This window comes from Aquila chrysaetos, chromosome 17 (assembly GCF_900496995.4).
Source record: "Aquila chrysaetos chrysaetos chromosome 17, bAquChr1.4, whole genome shotgun sequence".
NCBI classification, from domain to species: domain Eukaryota; kingdom Metazoa; phylum Chordata; class Aves; order Accipitriformes; family Accipitridae; genus Aquila; species Aquila chrysaetos.
In genome coordinates, this window is record NC_044020.1 from 6,782,839 (window position 1) to 6,804,930 (window position 22,092).

The 22,092-nt window shown below is 42.7% G+C and overlaps 1 protein-coding gene across 1 annotated transcript in view; it reads left to right on the forward strand.

Moving 5' to 3' along the window:
- Positions 1 to 21,459, forward strand: part of LOC115352761 (tyrosine 3-monooxygenase-like) — a 36,480-nt gene extending 15,021 nt beyond the window's left edge. The window contains exons 7-12 of the mRNA XM_030041379.2: positions 4,891 to 5,026; positions 5,678 to 5,747; positions 7,427 to 7,483; positions 10,483 to 10,578; positions 16,168 to 16,301; positions 17,889 to 21,459. Coding sequence (XP_029897239.1) covers positions 4,891 to 5,026; positions 5,678 to 5,747; positions 7,427 to 7,483; positions 10,483 to 10,578; positions 16,168 to 16,301; positions 17,889 to 18,048 — 653 coding nt within the window. The 3' untranslated portion in view covers positions 18,049 to 21,459. The remainder of the gene's footprint in view (positions 1 to 4,890; positions 5,027 to 5,677; positions 5,748 to 7,426; positions 7,484 to 10,482; positions 10,579 to 16,167; positions 16,302 to 17,888) is intronic.
- The last annotated feature ends 633 nt before the right edge of the window (positions 21,460 to 22,092 follow it).

Sequence of the window (22,092 nt, forward strand, 5' to 3'; positions counted from 1 at the left end):
GGAAATCAAGTGACCTGCTCCATGTATCAGTAGGTGATCCTAGTAAGCTTGTATAAGCTTTGTGTTGCTGAAGAGTTTTCTAAGACATTGCCATTTTTAAGGAAGATTAAGCTGTTAGATGACAAAGTTTTTATTGCACATTCAGTGTAAGGGAATGGAGGGTTGGCATATCAAAAGCATCTCTCATGAGCACCATCACATCCAGCTGTAGGAATTTTCCTGTGTATGTGTTATGTATTTTCTCACTTATTTTCCCTTCTAGTCAACTATCCATCTTACTTCCCTCCTATAGTAACTGGGCTGATAAATATTTTTTCTTATGAATTAATTGTCTCATCTTATCTCAGTTACACAGTAGCTGACAGCAGGGAGCTCCAGAAATCATGTGATGCTGATTTGATTACAACAGATATTCATATTCTTTAAGTGAATCAGGTGATTTCAAAGGGGGAGAATTTAGATAATGTAAGAATATCCTGTCATGATACTATTTGTATTGCTTATGTTGGTTGACAGGATTTGATTGCCTGGAGTCTGGGCCTGCTCACTTCTTTTGTAGGCTCTGGTTCTAAATTTTCTCTATGCCATACAAATTGTCCTAAGCAAAAAAAAATGCAGTAAAAATAGAATTCTGAAAATTTTACTAATAACAGTTGGAAAGATATTCACAGTGAGTTTCAACTCATCTACTATAAACACAGAGTGTCCAGTGTAAGTTAATTGTCTGAACTATTCTGACTGGGAATGAGAATCAGGCACTTCAGAGGCATTTTATTCCATCCTGGAATGGGTGTCTAAGGAAAATGGAAAGAACATCTCTTTGGATCGCTGGTCCTACCCTCCTTAAACTGTAGATAAAACCTAAATTAGCTTAGCCTACAGGCTTTGTAAAAGATTATGCATAGGTGGTACAAAGTTTGTTCAAAAGAACTGTGTTTACAGCTAGACACGATTAAGAGTAAGATATTTTAGTCCCATTATATGGAGTTTTGAACTGATATCTTACTTATCTTCAATAATTCCCTCTAATAAGGTGATTTCACTATGCAGAATACTTTCTAGAAGAGCATGAAGATTGATATTATTGCAAGGTCCCTTTGTAACAAACTCAGTCTGAGTCAGAAGCATCTGCAAGGTCTGTAAAATCTGTGTTAAAGACAGCCTCATGCCAAGCAGCCACTGGGTGAGGGGTATGATTTATAAGGAGTTCTTCTGATTTATTACTAATTTGGGTGGCTTTTACCACCAGTGTCAGCAAGGCCAGAATTTTTGCTCCTTACAACTCATCAATCAACTGTGTGCTTATGCATTTTCCTGTGTTACGGGTGTGCAGAGCTCAACCAACCAAGCCTTAACTAACCTATGCACTGTGATGTGTGTCCCAAAATCCCTTGGCATACAGTGGATGTATTTCAACTACAGCCTATGTGGAAATGCAGAGTGCAGTTGTTCTTGTCACTGGTTAGCTCCGGGTGAGCCCTGAACTGTCCTACTCTCCCATTTAGGACATAAAGCCCAGCATGTATTTAGCCCAGTATTGCTAAAGACTGCCTCTAAGGACTGGACTGTTCTTTAGCATATGTGATGATAAGACTTTATATAGAATAGAATAGAATAGAATAGAATAGAATAGAATAGAATAGCATAGAATAGAATAGAAGAGTAGAAGACTATTTCAGTTGGAAGGGACCTACAACGATCATCTAGTCCAACTGCCCGACCACTTCAGGGCTGACCAAAAGTTAAAGCATGTCGTTAAGGGCATTGTCCAAATGCCTCTTAAACACTGACAGGCTTGGGGCATCGACCACCTCTTTAGGAAGCCTGTTCCAGTGTCTGACCACCCTCTCGGTACAGAAATGCTTCCTAATGCCCAGTCTGAACGTCCACTGGCACAGCTTTGAAAAAACTCTCCTGACGCAGCTTTGAATATAATAAACTAGAGGGATGCAGAGAGAGAGAGAGGGATATCCTGGAGAGAAAGTGGTCATGTTACAACCAGCCCACACAGCCAGATAAACTTCCATCTTCTCTTTTACTCAGCAGTATCTGTGAACTCAAGCAAGCAATTCCTTTTAACAATACAAGTTGAACTACAAGATCTGTCTAGTGTTAGCTGGCCTGCTAGTGAGGCTGGTTTGAACAGAAATAAACTCTACATTGTAAGTATTTCATAATTACTTAAAGGGAATCTCAATGGTTAACCATGTGACCGTTTAACATGGCAAGTGTTTTTCTAAAGGGTTAACTAGATGAACCTAGGCACATCTTTCTTTCTAGGAAAGATGTTTGGATTTAGGTATTCATTGTCCTCCACAGCTGGAAGAAATTACAGCCGGTGAACTCAAGCAAGCTCACACTACAATGCACAGGCCTGTATACATGAGGTTTTTAGGCCAAGAATTAAGCCTTACAGATCACTTTAGGTCAACGGCTCAAGACCTTCTCTTCAACTCATTTTGATTTCAGAGAGCTTTGTGCAGCAGGTCCAATCAGCCACACCCCCAATTCTCTACTGATTGCTGGTTTTATTGTGCAGTAATGAAATAGAAGTTCAGATTTTGCAGATATTACCTTCAGCAGATAACTTTTTCCTACGGCTTTTCAAGGCAACTGGCCAAGTCTGTTCCATCAGCAGACTGTCTGATTCACTGGCCTATATTTAAAAGGGCATCTCAAGGAACATAAGCTGTAATTTTCATTTTCCCTTCTGCTCCTCCAACATGGATGCTAAAGCAATATAAATTTCCCTAGACTCTCTCACAGTCCTTCCAAAACTGAGTTACTTAGGGCTTGGTTCTTGTCTGATATATTTTTCAGCTGGTGCAGTTTTCACTTCACTCAGACTCAGAATTTAGCCCGAAGATGACCAGATTCTGAGATTTTCACATTCCTCTGGATTAGTTTAGTATGGCATCAGCAGCAAGGGAGTACCCTTCTTGGGCCAGCTCCTGGCCAGTGCCTGAGGAGACATAGCTGATGGTCTCTCTATTCCCCCAAACACCCTGCTTTCTTAACTGGGGAGGAGGGAGAATAGTAAGCTGCTTTACAACCGCTTCTGATTCCCTGGTTAACTCTGATGCCTTTGCTCAGCTCATAGACAAAGATAAAGACACAATCTCCATAGGTTTTTTTTGCTGTTGTTCAACTTTGAGGCAGTTCTGTACCCATTACCTTTGAATTCAGTGGAGCAATAGAAGATAACCATGGCAAATGCTAACTGCCTAGTCCCCCACATTGTCAGGTAGAAGTGTGCCTTGCTGTCCACTCTTTTTTTGTCCTGTATAGCTTCAGATGTTTTGTCATTTCTAATTCTTCCAGTGAAGCCTTTTTTTTTCCCCTTTTCTTCTCTCTCTTTTTTTTTTTCTTTCTAATGAGAGAAGTGCTAATAGCCAGACAGAGCAAGACAAGAAATGTTGGAAGAAACATTAAAAACCAAAACAAAACAAATCTTGTAAATGGCTTGGTTTCTGGGTGGGATTTTTTTTGTTTGTTTACATAAAATAAATTAGGTTCCAGGCTTCATGACACAATAGAATATGGATAGAGAAGGGAGAATAAAGCCATTTCTGAATTTTTGTAAAATGTAGTTTTATGCTTTAAAGAAGATGAAATGTCATTTATGGGAGCTGAGAATGCAACACAGATTTTGAATATAGGACTTCAAAAAGATTATCATTGGCTCTCTTTTAAAGCAGCGATTTTCAATTTTCTTAACTTTGCAGACCACCAACATGTTTCCCATGGAAATGTGCATTTTGTATTCTGCTGACCATAGGACTGGTTATTTTGTTAGTCATCTCTCACAGACCTTCTGTAGTAACGCAGGGTGTCCTGGGGTAACACTGATAGCACAAGCTGAAATCATGGTGCAAAAGTATTGCATTCTTCTGTCCTGTCCTATGGACACATGCAAAGCAAAACACATATGATCGCATCACTGGGAGGCTGTGTAGTTAGTTCTAGACACACATAATGGTGGAAAAAACCCAGAGGGGAAAAATAGGTGAGAGCACTGATGGAAACTCTGATGTTAAATGGTTAAGGGCCAAATTCCAGCACCCTTATCTCTGGACCTGTTTGCTCTTTCTCCTATGTGTTCCTATTCTAATGGAGTCCAGGCAGAAAGATAAAATTGATAGCAAGTTTTGCCAGTGCTGAGCTAGTTTATACATGTGGAGCATGCACTGACAAAGGCAAATGAAGCTGAATGGTATGCTGCAACTCTGCCTCTGGGGTATGTTGAACTAGGCCCATTGAGGAACAGAGGAATTGCCCAGACTGGAGCAGACCCATGGTCCACCTACTTGTGACTTCAACACTGCAAGGTGCCAGGGGTTTCAGTGCAGGGAATAAGAAAGTCTGCAGGAGGGGCTAAACAGTAACCTAGCATCAGGGAAGAGCCAGGTGCTCTCAGACAAGTGTAGGGGTGGGACGTGTCCCTTATCTAACTCCTGTTTGTTTTTTTTATATATGCTGTACAGGAAATGACAGAGATAATCCAAGAATTAGTAGACTAGCCAGGACCGAAAATCCAGGTTCTATCCCCTGCTTCATCATAAGGATCGTATGTGACCTCAGACACATCACTGACATGTGATGTAAATGTGCTAAAAATGTAAACTGCGGTAGGCAGTACTCCCATACCTCATATCATTGCTGTGTGAGTACGTGTAGGATGGATGCTGGGTGATTTGATGTTGCAGTAGTTGGACCCATGGCACTACAGGGGCACATCCATAATGATAAGCCAAGATGTTCCTGCTATGCTTTGGTGGAGGGAGCTACTGCAAGAGACCAGAAAGCTCCTCTGAAACTGCTTACCTGAAGTAAGTGTGCCATGTAGTTAACCGTAGATATGCCTAAATTCAGTCTAACTTCCCTTTGCAGAGAGAACAGGTTTCCAGCTGAGACCAGCTGCAGGACTGCTGTCTGCTCGTGACTTCCTTGCCAGCCTGGCATTTCGTGTCTTCCAGAGCACACAGTACATAAGGCATTTCTCTTCTCCTATGCATTCCCCAGAACCGTAAGTTTGATGCCTTGGCACAATCCCATCCTTATGAATGTGCTGGGGATGATTCTCTTGGGAACGGCTCTGGAGCTCTATCCAGTAGTTCACAGAATGAAACAATTTGAGAAACTGGTAGCTGGAGAGTTAGAAGGGGAAGTCATGCATGAGAGGGTGTGGGTCTCTGTCTCTCTTGCAAAGTTGTCTGGGGAAGGAAAAGACTGGAGAATATCTGGTTTAATCTTTTCATCCTGCCTTCAGTTACCATCTGCTGGGGTTTGATTCCCTGCTGTGAAACTCTCCCAGTAAGCGCTGGCCAGACAACAGCAATTACATTTCATGAGAAATTACAAGTTCGCACAGACGCTTTTGTTGTAGGCTGGGACAAAACAGGGGCCTTTCAAAGATGTTGTGACATAGGAGACTAGTGCCCGTGCCATCCCAAGTGAGACAATAGCCAAGGTAGTGGGGGGCAGCTGGCTCCCCATGGCAGAAGGGAATGCTCTGTCATGCTCCCTGCAGAGCCAGGCCAGGTATGGAGACAGCTAGCGCGGAGCAGCCCTCACACTAGCTCCCTTTGGGGGTCTGTCGGCTAAAGTCCTTCATGGGAAGCTCATGTAGGACAGGAGAAGAGACCTTTATTAAACAGGAAAGTCACTTGTTTTCCAGAGACTGCTGCCATGAGTTGTTGGGTCACGTTCCCATGCTAGCTGACAAGGAGTTTGCCCAGTTCTCCCAGGTAAGAAGCTTGTTCTGCTGGCTCTTTAACCAACTGCTCTGGATAGCCGGCCACACATGCCTCAGAGGCACGCAGCTCACCGTGCTTGAAATGCTATTTTAAGACTCGCTTGTGCCCGAGTCACAACCTCCAGGGGTGGTGGGCTAGCAGCGCCCCGGGAGACATCTCCTCCAAGGGAGCGGTAGCACCGCTCCCTACGGACGTGGTGTAAAAGGAGGGGCAGGCAGTGCCTGTGGGACTGCTCCGTGGGAGGGCCGGGTGGTCTGCAGAGGGATGCCAGTGCAGCCTGTTTGGGTTGTACTGACTACGCCGTTCCCCTGGCTTCGGGTCCTACACCGCATGAACCTAACCAGCAACAGCCATCAAGCCCCCAGGCTGGTTCTGTCTCTGGATGTACATTTTTATCTCACATGATACTTTAATTGTGTCCATCACCGTGTCATTCATCAGACTTGTTTTTCCTTTTACAACTCACCAGATTCTCACAGCATTGCTCACGCTGGTGAGGAGGCTCCAAAAAGCAAACAGGGCTTCTTTGTACAATAAGGGGCTATTTAGTATGAGCAGTCAGTGTCAGACCCAAGTGAACTCGATGACCTCGTGTAATTAAAGACTTTGGAACTATGAATGTGCCTCAAAACCATAGCAGAGGGAAGAAGATAACTCGTATTCTAGGCTTATCAGTCAGCGGCCAGTGTGGAAATTGGCAATAAGAGCAGAGGGGTTACATGATGTAGGTCCCTGTCAGAATATTGTAAAAAGAAAGCCAGTTCACCTCATATAATGTGATTTCCAGTTGTATCGACTTGGATACATGCCAGTTTCCATTTTGGTCATAAATATTGGTTATTACCAGATTCAGATGAGTAGTACTTAAAATATTCTAGTGGTCTATAATTTATTCTGGAAGAAACCTCTTCAGTTCAGTTCAATACCAGAACTGAAGACACATTAGAAACAAGAGATTATAGCAATTTCAAGACTTTCAGCTTTCCTCTTTTCCCATCTATAACACAGACTATACAACATGGGATCAGATTAAATGAATTTTCACATTTCACTTTTTTTTTCAAGAAGTATTTTCACAGTTGAAATTCACCCCATGAAATGTCTTTTTTTTTCCATTCAACATGAGACGATGAATGGTGAAAATGCCCTAATTTTGTTTGTTTGCTGCATGATATGGCTCCCTGGATAGCTAAGAAGCGACATCTACAGATTCCTATTGTGACAATAACAATTAACAGGGAGCACAGATGAGAGTAAACAGAATCCTCCCTGCGTGGATCTGACCCACTCATAAGGGCTGTCAGAAAGAGGGTGAGAGACAGAAAGGTAATGGCAAAGATAAAACCCACTTTGCTCTCCTTCCTTCTCATGCCTCTCTATAAATCTCTGCCAGGGATAGTCCAGCATTAAGCCAAGAGATGGTTAACTTTATACAGAGAATGCTGAGGATTAAACACTCATCTAATGTGGCTCCCAGTGGTATGTAGCTGGGGGCCAGGGAGAGGTAGGCATCCTGGAAGCCATGGAAGGTCATTTTGGGTGACAAAAACAATGAATAGTTCATGCTATTCATGCTAGAAATGATGTGGTCCTCCCCCTTCCCCTCTTTCTCTCCCTTGGGCTGAATAATCACACTAATGTAACACTGCCTGCTTGCTTACTTGCTTTAGGATATTGGACTGGCTTCTCTTGGATCATCTGAAGCGGAGATTGAGAAACTGGCCACAGTAAGTACAGATGGCAGTTTAATATCGGAGGCAAAACCCAAACGATTCACTGCATATCCCTTACTGTGCAGGGAAGGCTCTTCTCCAGTATCTCAGATTAGCTACAAAAATGGGAGCATCAGCAGGATTGTCTCTTCTCCTCACCCACAGGTTAGGGAGGTGCTGGAGCAGGGGCTGGAGTCCCTCTGGGGGAGCCCAGAAGCATGTGATTCCACCTGAGGAAATGCTTACACTTTTTGCTTCTATAACAATATCTTGCTGAAGCTGAGCTTCTGCGGTTTCAGCCACAGGAGAGTCCCAACTCACTTTCCAAATTCACCTAATAGACTGGATACCTAATGTGATTCCTGCATTTTCTTCTACAGAAGGTGCAGGGAACCATCAGAATTTGATTCACCCTGTATTCATTAATGTCACAAAATAGGTGAGCACTTAAAAGCAATTTGAGAGCAGGTACTGTCATTCGGTTCTGAGTCACTAGGCTGTATACATCTGCCAAAACAACTCATGCAGCCCCTTGCTGCCATCTTAACTTGTTCTGAAAGTGGGCTGGAGGCCAGATGATTTTTTCTCTGATAATGACAGCCACATCCCCTCTCGATGGTTTTTTTTCAGAGGAGCCTTACCTTCACCCAGCTGGGTGAGGCTCATTCAGGAAAGGGGGTGGATGGGAGGAGACTGTCGCTCCTGAAATTCCTCACCCAGCCCACAGCCCCGCTCACGGTGAAGTGGAACGAGGCACTGTGTGAAGGAGATTCTGGCTCACCTAAAATCTATCTGCACTTATCAGTCTGTGGGTCAGGACTAGGTAAGACTAACAGTATTTTTAGGGTTCGGAGAGCAGAAGGAAGAGGCAGTGACATGTCCATACGTCCTCTGTAATTTCCCCTCTCTGGGTCTAGAGAGGCTAGAGTAAGATCAAGATCCGTGCCTTTGCTAGGGTTAAAAGAATTACGAGTCCTGGAGAGCCATTTTCCATCGTTACCCAGGTCTTGGTGAGACTGGGTGAAGGCCAGTGGCTTACTTAGCACCCTTCCTTGGCTAGGACTAGATTGGAGATAGGGTTAAGTTTAGAAGAATGATGAGTCTCATATCTGAAATTGTCATAGTATCATCTAGGGTTTGGGGAGGTAGAATAAGGGCACCTTTTTGAAAGGGCTACCTGCAGTTCAGGATCTGTGAGAATACAATTTTGTAAGTGCCATTCATGTATTCTGAACAGTAAACATACTCTGGATTAACATCTCAAACTTTAATTATTTAAAAGTTAGACATCTAATCTAGGCTTATTGTTTAGAATAGAAAAGTGAAGAACTTCACTACAAAGTGAAGATAGAGAAGAACCTGTAACGTATTCGTTATCCTGACTTCCCCTCTGGAAGTCCCTGTCATTCTCTGTTCTTTATAAAGAGAATGTAGGTAACCAGCTCAGATGATATGACAGCATTTAAGCTACCTAAAAGTTTATTTAAAGAACATCAACTTTGCTTGTTGCTACGGTCTGTAACATTTGTAAGACAAACTTTGAGATGCCATTATTTCATTCAGTCCCTGGACTTCTCTAAGCAGGTGGATCCACGCACAAGGGATGGGAAGCTGCCAGAGTTCATGTTGTCCACAGCGTGCCACTAGTACCATGTCTTGTACCCTGTTAAAACAGTGAGAGCCAAAAGAACCTCACTAACTAGAAGCCAAATACAGGAAAACACTAAAAACAATTCCTCCTCCTCCCATGTCTCATTCTCCAGTCAAAAAGAGCTTCTGCAAAATGAGGAGATATTCGAAAGACTTTTCACTGTGAAATAATAAGAATCAAGATTATTAACACAATAAGAATGCAGAATTATTAGCTGAACTGTAGAGAAAGCAGCTCAGGATTCTGCAGAAAGAAAGATCCTGGCATGCTGTTTCTTTAGTGGTAAATTTTCAGGCTAAACCCAAGTCATCAAAATTATAAGACATGTGAAAGAGGGTAGGAGAAAGAAAGAGAAAGAAAGAAAGAGGCAGAATAGACAGAATAACATAGAGTTTCACATTATTTTACAAACTGCCTGCAGTTCTTTGAGAAGGGTGCTGAGAATGCAATACTTACGGCTAAATGGAAGCCAAGGTCCAGCCCCGTGTACGAGGCAGCAAAGAGCCATGTGTCCCTAAAGGAACCTCGAAGAGTTGTGACACAAAGCCATATTCTTGAAATGCCTCATGTTTTCCATGTTTTTCTTTTGCACAACACCCATCCAGCTGCTCAGGGGTCAGGCTGTGTCCAGAATTGGTCCTCCACTGTCCATTTCCTTAGATGCTATATTAAGGGAAGGGCAAACGGGTTGGCAGAGCCAAGAGTTGCTTTTCTCCCACTACTGTCCAGCAGGTAAAGGAAATATGGTCCTAAGCATGCTTTATTGCAAGCAAAGCCCTGAGAGATGTATCTTTATTTACTGTGGGAGCATGATAAAGATGTAACTGGCATAATCTGAAAGGGTACATTGCTGCTAAGGGATAAGTCATTCTTCAATTCTGAATGCTATCACACAGACAGAGGAGGAGGGAAACTGTCCTTTCAAGTACCTTTCCTAGGGTCTTGAACCCTCTCTGGGGGTCTACCTGTCCTTCCGCGGATTACGGGTTGAAATCTGCCAGCTTCCACTGACTATAATGAAGCTCAGGGCTGAGAGATTGCAGGGTAATTTGTAACATCTTCCAAAGAAAGAAGGGGATAGGACTTTATGACTTTATTTACCCATGTAATTATCATTAGCAATTTTTTTCTTTTTTGGGTGAGTAAGAATAGGAAGAATGGCCAGCTTTGAAAAAACATGTTATAATTTATGTGTGTTATATAAGTTGAGAGAAAAAAGAATTTTCTTCAAATACACAACTATAAAATTTGAAGATACAAAGACATCAAGGAATAAGGATAAAAGAAAATTAAAGGAAAAATGAGAAGCTTAAGAATCAGCTGCCTGTTGAGACTGTTTTTGACAAATTGTTCTTATTACCAGCTTTATTGGTTCACTGTGGAGTTTGGTCTCTGCAAGCAAAACGGATCGATCAAAGCTTACGGGGCAGGACTGCTTTCATCTTATGGGGAGCTTATGGTATGTGTCAAATGTATGGTATTGAAAGATTTCTATAATCCAGTTTCCTGAACTCTCTGGTAAACACAAAATATTGTTTCCTCACATAAAACAATGTGATTTAAAATACTGATTTTTCTTTTGCAAAGAAATTAATTCTCCCTTCCCAGAAGCTACTGAGTAGGGGGAGAACTACTGTAGAATTGTACCTGTCTTCCACCTAAAGAGATGAAACGCATCGAAAGCAACTGTCCTATAAAGTACTAGATTTGCTTCTTACTGCTCCTGGCCAGTAGTAATACCGTTGACTTTTAACATAAAACTCCTGTACCTTTCTGAATTACTCACTAGAGGGCAATATTATGCCTATTATGAGCTCTGCTACTTCCATTGACAATGCCATTGCCATTCATGCACATATGAATCAGAAAGGCACCGACTGACTGGACCAAATAAAGTGCAAAGAAACTGTAAATAGCATGGGCACTGACAAAAAGAAAATGCTTTAGTATTTTACATTCCTAAATAGATTTCAAAACTAATCCCAGCTCGAGTTTTATGTAGATGAAAATCTGCGTACACAGGTTTGATACTGCCCTGCCTGGACAGATTAACTGTGGAAGGAGGGACTGTACACCTTTACGGAAAGCTTATGGGCTTCCCCTCCTTTGGACAAACAGCTGATAGGGGAGATATTAATTTCTCTTCAGTTTTGCAGAGCACTAAAGCAGATGATCAGTTTCTAAGTGCAAAAGCCCTAAGCTGGTATCAGTAGGTCTCAACTGCATCAGGTTGTGCAGATACTGGATGATTTTTTGGAATTAGTAAGAGCCAAAGGAAATTAAAAAGCACTCTTTTCAAACGTTTCTATAAACCAGAAATAAATTTTTCATGGAAGATATATTTTAAGCTTAACACATAGACTCAGCAGCCTAACAGCCAGCTACATGATACATTCACATGGAACCATGGCTGGACTAGCACAGCTTGGACTCCCGTAACTGGAGATAGTTGGATTGTTATGACAATAAACATATTACAAAACTCTCCTAGTGGTATATGGGTCAGCCTGCTTCCCATTCAATTGACAGAAGGAAGAAACAACATGTTAACATATCTCAAGACATTTATAATAGGCGTCCCAAGAGAGGGGCAGTTGAGAGTTAAAATATAGAAAGGGGAACCCTCCCAGACATCAACCTTCATTTTACCACCTGCTGAGTTTAGCATTGGTTTTCTCCCAACACTTGCAATTTGGAGACTTTTGTGAGCAAACTCTGTGGTATATGATTTGCAGAGCTTTCTCTCTTAATAAGCTGAGAGATCTGCATGCTCATCAGCCCTCTAGAGAAATAAACGTGCCTTCCTTTTTACATAGCAGCATGATGCAGTGTCTGACTGCTCATGAACATGAGCAGAAGTGTGCTAGCGCTATCACAGCACTCGTCTGTAGAACAGTGAAACGTATTGTTTTCAAACAACAGATCAATGAGCTCCCCTACAAATTAGGCTCCAGTGCAATGCATTTCGTTTACATGTCTATCTGTTCTCGAATAAGGCTGAAGCTACTGTTTTTCTGAGAGTCCTTCCGTACTTGCTATGTGCACAGCCAGCAAACAGGAAACCTAGGCTTGCTTTTATTTACCTCGTGAAACCAAAAAGGTCCAATATCAAAGCACAGTTCAAGGCAATATTTATTCTACTCTGCCTGCCTGAATACTTTATAGTTTTAAGTTAAATGCATTTACATGTTAAACTGGGTACTAAAGGGCAGAGGTAATCATGTCTCCAATACTTATGCGGCTTTCATAGTAATATGCCCCACAGAATCTATCTGCAGGATGTTACCTCCTTTTTCTGTTTAATTTTGACAGAGATGAAGGTAAAAGTCCTATCAGAAATGCTCAATTTTGGTGGCTGGAGTTGAGTGTACCAGACTTGTGCTCTCTCTCCTTTCTTTCTATCCTTTTCTTCACCAGACACCAACAAGCTCTTCTGCTTTTGATTAAAGTAGTAGGCAAGAACTGCTTGTTCACAAAACTATGCTATATAACACAAAAGGATAACTGCATCTCAAATTTCCTACCTCTAAGGTTGACAATGGAAGTAGTAACTGCCCTTGAGTTGATAAATGGCAGATTCTTGTCATTACTTTTATCATCAGTAGTTGTTGGGTAATGCTGCTGGATAAACTTTTGATACCGCTGGGCCCACCTAGGTCTTCACCAATCACATTGCTGAAATTACATGCAGATCTGACAGCATTTATATTCAATAGGTAATGAAGAAGGACTACCCACCCTTCCAAAAGTGTGTCCATCTTGCATATAACACCTAAGACAGTCTGAAGATGGGCAAGGAGTTCACCAGCAAGGCTGCTATGTGCCCTGTACAATCCCTGTGTGAGCTCTACAGGTTCATCACTGTGCAGCTTTTGGGACAACAGCTTAGTGGGTTCTGTGCTCTTCACCTTGAGCATCTGAAACGTCTTGTACACAAATTAATTATATCCATGGCCTTAAGTGCTGAAGTTTTCCTTTATGGCTGACTGATTCATCTCACGGATTTTTATTTGGAAGAAAACTGAAATACAGAAATGTTTCCATTTGATCATTCTAGTCTGCATAAGCATCTGATTCTAACTTCAGTATAGATAGCGGCAGCGTGAGTAAAGTGCTGAGGTCCTATGCCTAAGCACCTGCTAGCAACTTGAAAATGTATACCAACTGTTTCTTTTACAGCTGAAGAGAGGAAATATGTGTAATGCAGTGTTTATTTCGTAGAAGGGGTTTTTTTTTAGAAATACAGCAGTGGCTAGGCAGTTCTGTTAAAGATGACGCTTAGAAGATAGCGAGGCTTATGATAGCCGCCTGTTTCTTGCAAAGCTTACTTTGCAGTCTTAGACTGGCTCTCGGGAAAGCTCTAGGTAAGTTTTGCTACTGCTTGGGAGAAAGCCATTGTCCATCCTGATAATTATCTGCCAGTCGTCTTAGTATGGGCTTCTGCACAGAGGCCCAAAACTCAATTCCATATCATTTAGCTGATTGGCATATTTGGCACAAGTAGACTCTCTGCAGCTCACGTGATGGAGGAGACAGGCTGCAGCAACCTGCGCAGAGGAGAGGTTTCCTCATCACTGAAGGCTTCTGAACCAGAAATAGCAGGATGATTTGGTCACTGAGGAGGCAATAAAGGCATAAGTTACTAAGGCTAGGTGGTTGGCTACAAGAAGATAACATCTAACCAGCTGGAGAGGGTGAGCAGCAGTACGTCCAGCTAATGTTATGTGAGAACTTAGCCTCAGCAAGGAGCCTGGGAACATCCCTGAACGGCAGCCTGGACCAGCCTGTCTGTCAGTGTGTGACTGTAATCCAGGGAACCACATCCTGACTATGAAATCTTCAAAATGTTTTCCTCTTCTCCACAGCACCCACTCTGACCAGTTTGAACTCAGCTTCAGGTAGTTATTTTCTGTGGATGAGCTGATCCTGCCCAAACTCAGGGAGTAACTTGGGCGAAAGGCAGAGGATGAGAGGTAGAGCTAGACACCCTCTGCGTGAGACTTGCGCTTGAATCCATGTTGTCTAACAAATGATTCAGTGACAGCGGCTAGGTATCGGAAGGGATGGGATAACCATACCCAAGTCTAAACTGAGCAGTTGTAATGGGTCTGACTGCTGGCCAACCTTGCCTCCTCTGAACTGTAAGAATTCCTCCCCAACAGCTCTCGGTATTGCACTGTTTATTTCACTGTATTCTGTCAGCTGTTCTACATTATCCAAAATGCTTCTCCTGTTAACACTCAGCTGGACTCTGTCCTACATACTGTAAAATCTTATGGCTCATACCACAGTTCTGGCAGCACTCAGTGCTACATATGCTTTTCTTGCAGCACAACAAGTACTTAACTTGTAGAGGCCTTTAAGGCCATCCGGTTTCAAGCTGAACTTCCACTGAAATCAATGGGATTTCAGTTCTGCTTCAACACTGACAGCATAGCGGGACCCCTGTCAGGTTTTGAGTTTCTGAAATCTTTTCCCATTAGTCCCCAGAGCTTCTAAGATTATAAGAGCAGCCTCATGTTTGTGTATACCATCCATCTTAGGTTGTATGAGTGCTCTCCAAGGTTTATTCTTCAATTACACACTGCAAATGAAGAACAGGAAAAACACCATCTTTTAGCATTTTATATTCTTGTTCTTCTCTTTTTTTAAAAAAGCCCTCTATTAATTTCTGCACCAGTTCTCCAGCAAATTGGCCTACTGGTTAAGGCAGGCCTCCAGTGATGGAGAGTTCAGGCTCAGTTCAGTGAAATACCTAAAAAAGTGCTTAAGGGTGCTGTCTGAATTTTTCCAGTTAGCAGATTGAGCTGAAAGTCTTGTGCGGTGTCACCCACTCTTATCAGTTATTTACAAGTACCATGGGAGTTGGCATTTGGATCATAAAATAGCGAAGGGAGCCTTCTGAAGACTGGGGGAGAGGAGAGAAAGACAATCAGGCAGATCTCAAAGAAGGGCTGGGTACCAAAAGACTGTCCCTAGGTGGACAGGGCCCACTGTCCAGGCTGAAGGTGGAAAGAAAGGTCTCGACGTTGACTGGGATGTGTTGGCTTTTTCCTTTTTGTTTGTACCCAGGACACTTCACCAAAGTGGCCATGGCACGCACCAACCTGGCCAGCCGGAGGCCAAACCAGCTTTTAGGCACATCTACGGTGCAGTTCAAATGTCACCGGAGCTGACCTACCTTTAAACTACCTCACTTGGGTTTCAGGGGCAGGCAAACTGTGCAGCAACTCGCTTTAAGCCTGAGCTGCGCCTCCTTCCCAGGACCCTGTGCAAGTCCTAAGCAACCCACACCAATACCCATGCAGTCACACTGTCACCAGTTCTGTTGCTGGCTGGTTTAAAGGCATCTCCAGTACGTGTAAACAAATGATAGATGTGCCTATGGACTGCGGTGTGGACATAAGTGACTTCCACAATCCTCCTGTCTGCCTGAGGAGACAACGTAGAAGAACCTGAGAAGAACATACAGAAGAACCTCTGCGGGCCCAAAACACAAACACACACACACAGAGTATAGTGAATATTTATAACTTGGGTCGCAGGGAAGCTTTTAGGCTGCTTAACTGGCACGGGAGCTGTGCAGAAAATACCAGGAGCATTCTGTCTGTTCGTCAGTGCGGCAGGAAATGTGAGATTTGTGACAGGGGCTGGGGACTTTGAAATAGTGCTGCACAGGACTCTGAATCATCTATGATATTAGCTGAAAAAAGCAGCATGATATTATTTTTTCTTTTAGATATTCAGATTTTGGGGGGTGGCATAGCCTTTCCCCTCCCTGTCTGAGAACATGGCTACGGTACCCAATTGTACATCACTGTAATACAGGAAATATATCTTTCTTTTTTTTTTCCTTATTCTTCTTTTTAAAAATTATTTATTATTTCGTTTATTAACTGCTAATCGTGAAAAGCAGCTTTCACCTGTGAAAGAACAGGACTTGATATTGTGTTTAATTGTTCCACAAAGAGCATTTCACAGCCCAGTAGGCACTAATTCTTGCTATGTTCATTCACCTGCTCTAACCTGTGTTGTTCCCGTTACAAAGTACGCTTTATCAAACAAGCCAGAGTACAAGCCTTTTGATCCAGAAGTGACTGCAGTTCACCCCTATCAGGATCAAGCCTTCCAGCCTGTCTATTTCATAGCAGAAAATTTGGAAGATGCCAAGTCCAAGCTTCAGTAAGTAAAGTGTTTGTGGGTATTTTCATTGAGGGGGGCACACGGGCTTGAATCCTAATCTCAGATACCTCTACCACTGCTGCAATCACCATGCCAGGCTACCTCCCTGCGCACTTCATCTGCACAGCGCCTTTTTTACAACAAAGTTAGACATGAGATTGTTTATCTCAGAAAAGCTTCACGGAAAATCATAACTACATATTGTTATGCCCTGTCCCACGCCTCATTTTAGCAATGCCTCATTTTAGCCACTTCTGAAGTAAATTCTGTAACTGAATAGTCAGAGTAGAGCGCGATCCCACGGTTGGGGTGCCTATGTGCTAGTCCATACAAATAGGAGGTTGTGAAGAACTGATTTACCCAAGGTCACAGGGAAATTTTATAGCAGACTGAGGAATTAACATGGATCAGCAGGGGTCTTAAAAACAAGATTGCCTTTCTCCTCTGATTATATCTGCACAAGAATGCAGAATCAGCATTCACAGGCAATCTAATTTCTACAAAGTAGCTGACTGCAACCTAAATAACATTATTTCAAATTAGCTTGAGGTGTTTCTAAATGCATTTCTTTGTTATGTTATGCAGTAAGGATTTTTTTTTTTTTTTTTTAAAGTAAGCACGGTTTAAATTCTGGCCTTCATCTCCAACAGTTAGAATAACATGACCAATTCTGGCTGGAGGCATGAGGCTGGTTGTGGAGCTACTGGGGAGCATGTAGGAGCTGAAATGAGGAATTTATTAGAGGAAGAGAACCTGGGCCAGACTTCTTCCCTACTCCCCCCACCTCTTCCCCAGCAGCAGTCTGCTGGGGTTACAGCAATGGCAAATTAGGCCCCTCATCTTAAATCTGAAGGTTCACATTAAATTATTAATGTGTGTAAAAACGTGGCTGAGAATTCACTGGCAGAAAAGAGAGGACTTTCAAGAGCATTTGACCCAGGCAGACCTGAAAAGAACTTACAAGGACAAGGAATACACCATTCTCAGACTCGAAGCTTTTTCATACGTTTTTTCAAGATAATTGCACAGCCAAAGCTGCTCAAAATAACCGAAGGCACAAGAATCTGTTAGAACGGAAAACATAAGGCAACATCAGTACAGGGGGTTCCTACCAGCATGTACTTAATGGAAACATTGTCAAAAATGGCAAGCAATCATGTTTTTTCTTTTAATAGAGACAGCAAAATAGCCCAGGATGCCTAGCATCAACAGGTTTTTAGAATTTTACACAGAAAGAGCTACTCCGGGTTATTTCTTGGAAGTGAAGGCAGCAGTCTGTGTTCCTGCATTCCTCAGCTTGTGGTTGTAATAACTCTGAATTGTGTTAACGTAGAGCTGTGAGAGCACAGACGGGTCTGAGCCAGCCACGCTGTAAAGCAGGCACTGCAGATCTTCTGGGCTGCAAGGAGTTCAGCCGTGGGGAGGATGTACTGCACCAGACAACGTTAGAGACTAACAGCGAGGAGGTGTCACGGCAGCTTCTGCTCCCCCATAAGTCCACGCCTACACGCTGAAAAATTAGGTCCTGCAGGTTTTACGCTTCGGGAAATGGCTTCTGAACTAGCAGCTCTGTCTTCTTCCCCACAGAAACTACGTGATGAAGATCAAGAAGCCTTTTTCTCTGCGCTACGACCCCTTCACCAGCAGCATAGAGGTTATGAACGCACCTCAGAAAGTCAAGAGGGCACTCTGTCAAATGAGAGAGGAACTGAAAAACCTCTGCTTGGCCCTTGAAAACCTCTCTTAAAACTACAGCAGTACATCTCACCTGGCACTGAGATACTCGTAGATGGTATCAAGACAGCACTTGAAGATTTAGTGATGAAGTTGTAGTTGCATGCGAAAATCTTTAACCCACAAAACAGGTCTGTCAAGCTGATCTTTTCACTGTAATTTAGGCTGCTGACTTAGCCACATTAATGAGTTCCTATTGAGTCTGTTTCAATGACAAACAAGACCAAATTACTCCAATTTTTGGTAGGTGAGATGGGCTACAGCTGTTTGGAGTGTATTTATCTGTTATTATTGGACTCTTACAGGTTTTTTTATTCACCTGCCACCTTTTCAAGTTATCTGTCACAAAATAGCACAGTAACTCTTCAGCCACACAGTCTTTTACTTGCCGCCTAAATGACATGATCACAGTCTTTTAGGTTGGCTAGCTGCCTACTGTCAGCAACCCTTGCAGCTAACTCATTTCTGCTAGCAATTACTATCAGCTATTGTGCTCACAAACTATGAATGGTTCCCTTACAATGTGCAAATGCAAGAGTTTGTAAGAGGAACCCTGTACTTCTGCTCACTATTTATTTTTTAGACACTCATCTCATTCAGTAGCCTTCAAATATGGCAAAATAATTTCCTGTCATATTGAGATCACAGAATATTTGTCCCTTGGCTAAAAAAAAGCAGAAAATAATAGGCCCATGATACTCTGGCTTTGCCACATACAAGGATGCTTAATTTGAAAGGGAAATTTGGATTCTGGGGAGGAAATTTGGGTGTTAGAAAGGATTTTCAAAGAAGCCTTTAAGAAATAGAGTCCCATTGGTTTTTCATGGGATTCGGATACTCCTGGAGACCTTTAAAAATCTTTGTTTCCTATTGATGTTGTGATGATTGTAGTAATAACACCAAAAGGCCAAATCAACAGAACATCTAGTGTAAAACCTGAGATCACCCACTAGCAGCCCTATAGCTTTGCTATGGAAACAATATCAGATGTGTGCTCCAACTCATCTTGCCTCATCTTGTCCCTCTCTGAGACATGTCTGAAATTTATCTACACTCTGCAGGTCATGTTTCCCAGAATCAATCCCATAACGGCCTTTTCCAGACTTTGATGCTCTTCGTGTCCCGTTCCTTCCTCTCCTACCCACAAGCAGAGACTAGTTCAGGAAAAGACGACGAGGCTCATGCCTAGAAGGGTTCCCTCTCCTCTCAGCAGCACTGCAAACAGCTGGGGTCGATGCAGGTTACGGGTTTGGCATAAGCAGGGCAATGTGGATCTTATGGCTTCAAGCTGTGTGACACCCACAAATGTCAAGGTCGATTTACCCTGCGCAGCTTAGAAGCTCTACTTATTTTTTGAAAAGTATCTTAGCACGTGGCAGACAGCAAGCTTGTCCACTGCTGTCCACTAACTGCCAGTGTACACGGTCTGAACTCTGAGGTAAATGTGAGGTGGTTTGGCTCTTGATGGAACAGGAGTCATCGTCTCTGCCTTAACTGGTCACTGTGGGATAGCAGCATGTACAGAAAGTCACAACAGAGCAATTCACATGCAGTTACTTCATACAGAGCTTATCTCACTGTAATTTGTCCACGTGCCAGGCTCTAAAGAAACTGTCTTATTGAAAGTTAATGGGATTTTGTCTCTTAAATCTTCATGTCTATAAGCACTTCAGAAAATTTTCCCATGGGCAGTAATAGAGTATTCAAGATCTGGGGAGATGCTGCAACTGCTGCGTTTTATTAAAATGTGGTGATGCCTGAAAAATTTGGAAGTATCTTGACAAAAATGGCTATGAGACCCCTTCCTCTCAACAGCAGGAACATCCCAAGTTCTTTCTTTTTTTCATTTAAGTCCAGGATTCTTCTACTCTACTCCAGGAAAACACTTGCATATCATAAACCCTGTTTTGCTAGAGATTCAGATAGGGACAGGGCTGAAGTGAGTTCCTTTGCCTCCAGTACATTTCTGCTGTGATGGAGGATGATCTCTCAGCATACTTTTATGGATTTAATTCTACTTCTCCTGCTCTCTCTCTCTCTCTCTCTCTCTCTCACACACACACACACAAATACCATTTCTCTTCAGAGCAATTTGTTTTGTTACATATTGTAATAATTTATCTGTCCACTTCCTGCCAATTGGTGCATAGGCAAAAATGCTTGATAGCTCACAACAGATTGTTTTCAGAAGTATTATTTTCATCAATCAGTTGTTTTACAGTGAAAATTGAACCATGTGCTCCAGTTTTGTGTGTTTTCTTTCTCTTTTTCTTTCTTTTTAAGTGGAAGATAATGGCAGAGCGGAAGAGCTATCACAATATTTTCTATAGATGGACTCTGTAGGCCATAGGGTCTTTTTCATGTATTCCCTCTGAAACGGTTGAATGTGGAGTTTAGACTTGAGTTTGGCTATTGCTCAGAACAGACCTATATTTGGAAGAAATGAGAGACCTGATGGATTTGTTTTGCCCAAGGCCTCACACTTTCCTTGGAGGGACTCCAGGCCCGCCCACACACCCTTGTCTTTTCCAGTTCCTGTAGCAAGGAGAGAAAAAGAAACCATTTGGAGCCAGATTCTCCCACCCTTACACACGCTGAGTAGTACCCGATCTCTCGAGCAATCCCAGCGACAGCACTGAGCCTATTTAAGGTGTTGTACACACACAGTAAAAGCAGGATTATCAAAACCTCTGTGGGTATACTTGCTTTTTTATTGTCTTAATGACAGTCAGCCGGCATACACGGCTAGGGTAGGCTCCAGTGAAGCTTAGCAAAGCTTCGAAAGTAATGAATTTGGCTACTTGAACTTTTAAGAAGCAGAAATCTTTTTCCAAAGGAGGCGAATCTTTCCCTCCCTACTCTGGCAAAAACTACCCCAGGGTGGCCATGTTTGACACTCCCCTCTAAGGAGGTCCAAATTCTTTTCTGATTCAGTGTAGTGACAAAGCAAAAGCCTTCAGGGTTACATCCTTATGAGGTACACTGGTCACGCTGCTCTTCCAATAGTCATTCTTTCATTTCCTCACCGAAGCCAAGAAGTACCTCATACTCCTGTCAGCCTAAGGCAGGGGTGATGGGGAAGGCAGTGATGGGGCCTCCCGATGAAAATAATGGCACAGTGGAAAAAGCACCAACCGGTAAAAATATGTCTTTTTGTTAGTTTGCATTTCAGCAGTTTCACATTAATCTTGCACAAGAAGGCTCCAAAGACAAGTAAAACACATCTTGTGACTTGAAACTGAACTGATGAACTCCCCGTGGGTCCTTTGCTTATCCCGATAAACTTATTTTTCCTAGATGGAGTGCATTTAGAACAAAACAGTGTATGTTATTAAATCTGTACTGTGTTGTTCTGTTATACATGGGAGAGTTAGTAAATTCAGTTCGTGGCTTTCGGTTTGTTTTGTTTTTTGGCTAACCAAGTCTGTCCTCTACCAATTTTGGTCCACCTTCAAGCCTCCAGCTGCTTCACTGCTTCCCTGCAGATTTACTAGGGATGCCAAGGGTACCACTGTGTAAGGAGAATACACAGTTGTGCAATTTGGGGAATTTGGCAGGACAGGAAGAGGAAATTCAGGCAGGCCTCCCACCCACTCCCATGAGAAATAGTATTGTATTACAAGGCAGAGCTGTCATCCTCAGAAAGACCTTCTCGATCACTTCCCTCTCGTTCCCTTAACATTTCAACCTTTATACTACCTGGTGAATGTAAATCTTACTTAACCAATTAAAGAAATACCAGAGGTGTGGAGGGGCGGGGGGGGGGGGGGGGGGGGGGCGGGGTAAGGAAAAAAAAAAAGACCTTCCAAGAAAGGAAACTTCATTACACCCAGTCTTCCTTGTCTCTGCTGATCCATGAAAGAAAAAGCAAATTAAAAAACCCAAACTTCCATGGAAATGGTAGTGTATTCCTGAAGAAACCTAAACCATGAAATCGTTCCATGTACAGCTATGCACACAAAGATAGCCTTACTCCCATCACTGAAATGCTGTAACTTACCCAGTAAATCACGACCATCAATTAACCACGCACAGAAGTGTTACATGACTGCTTGAG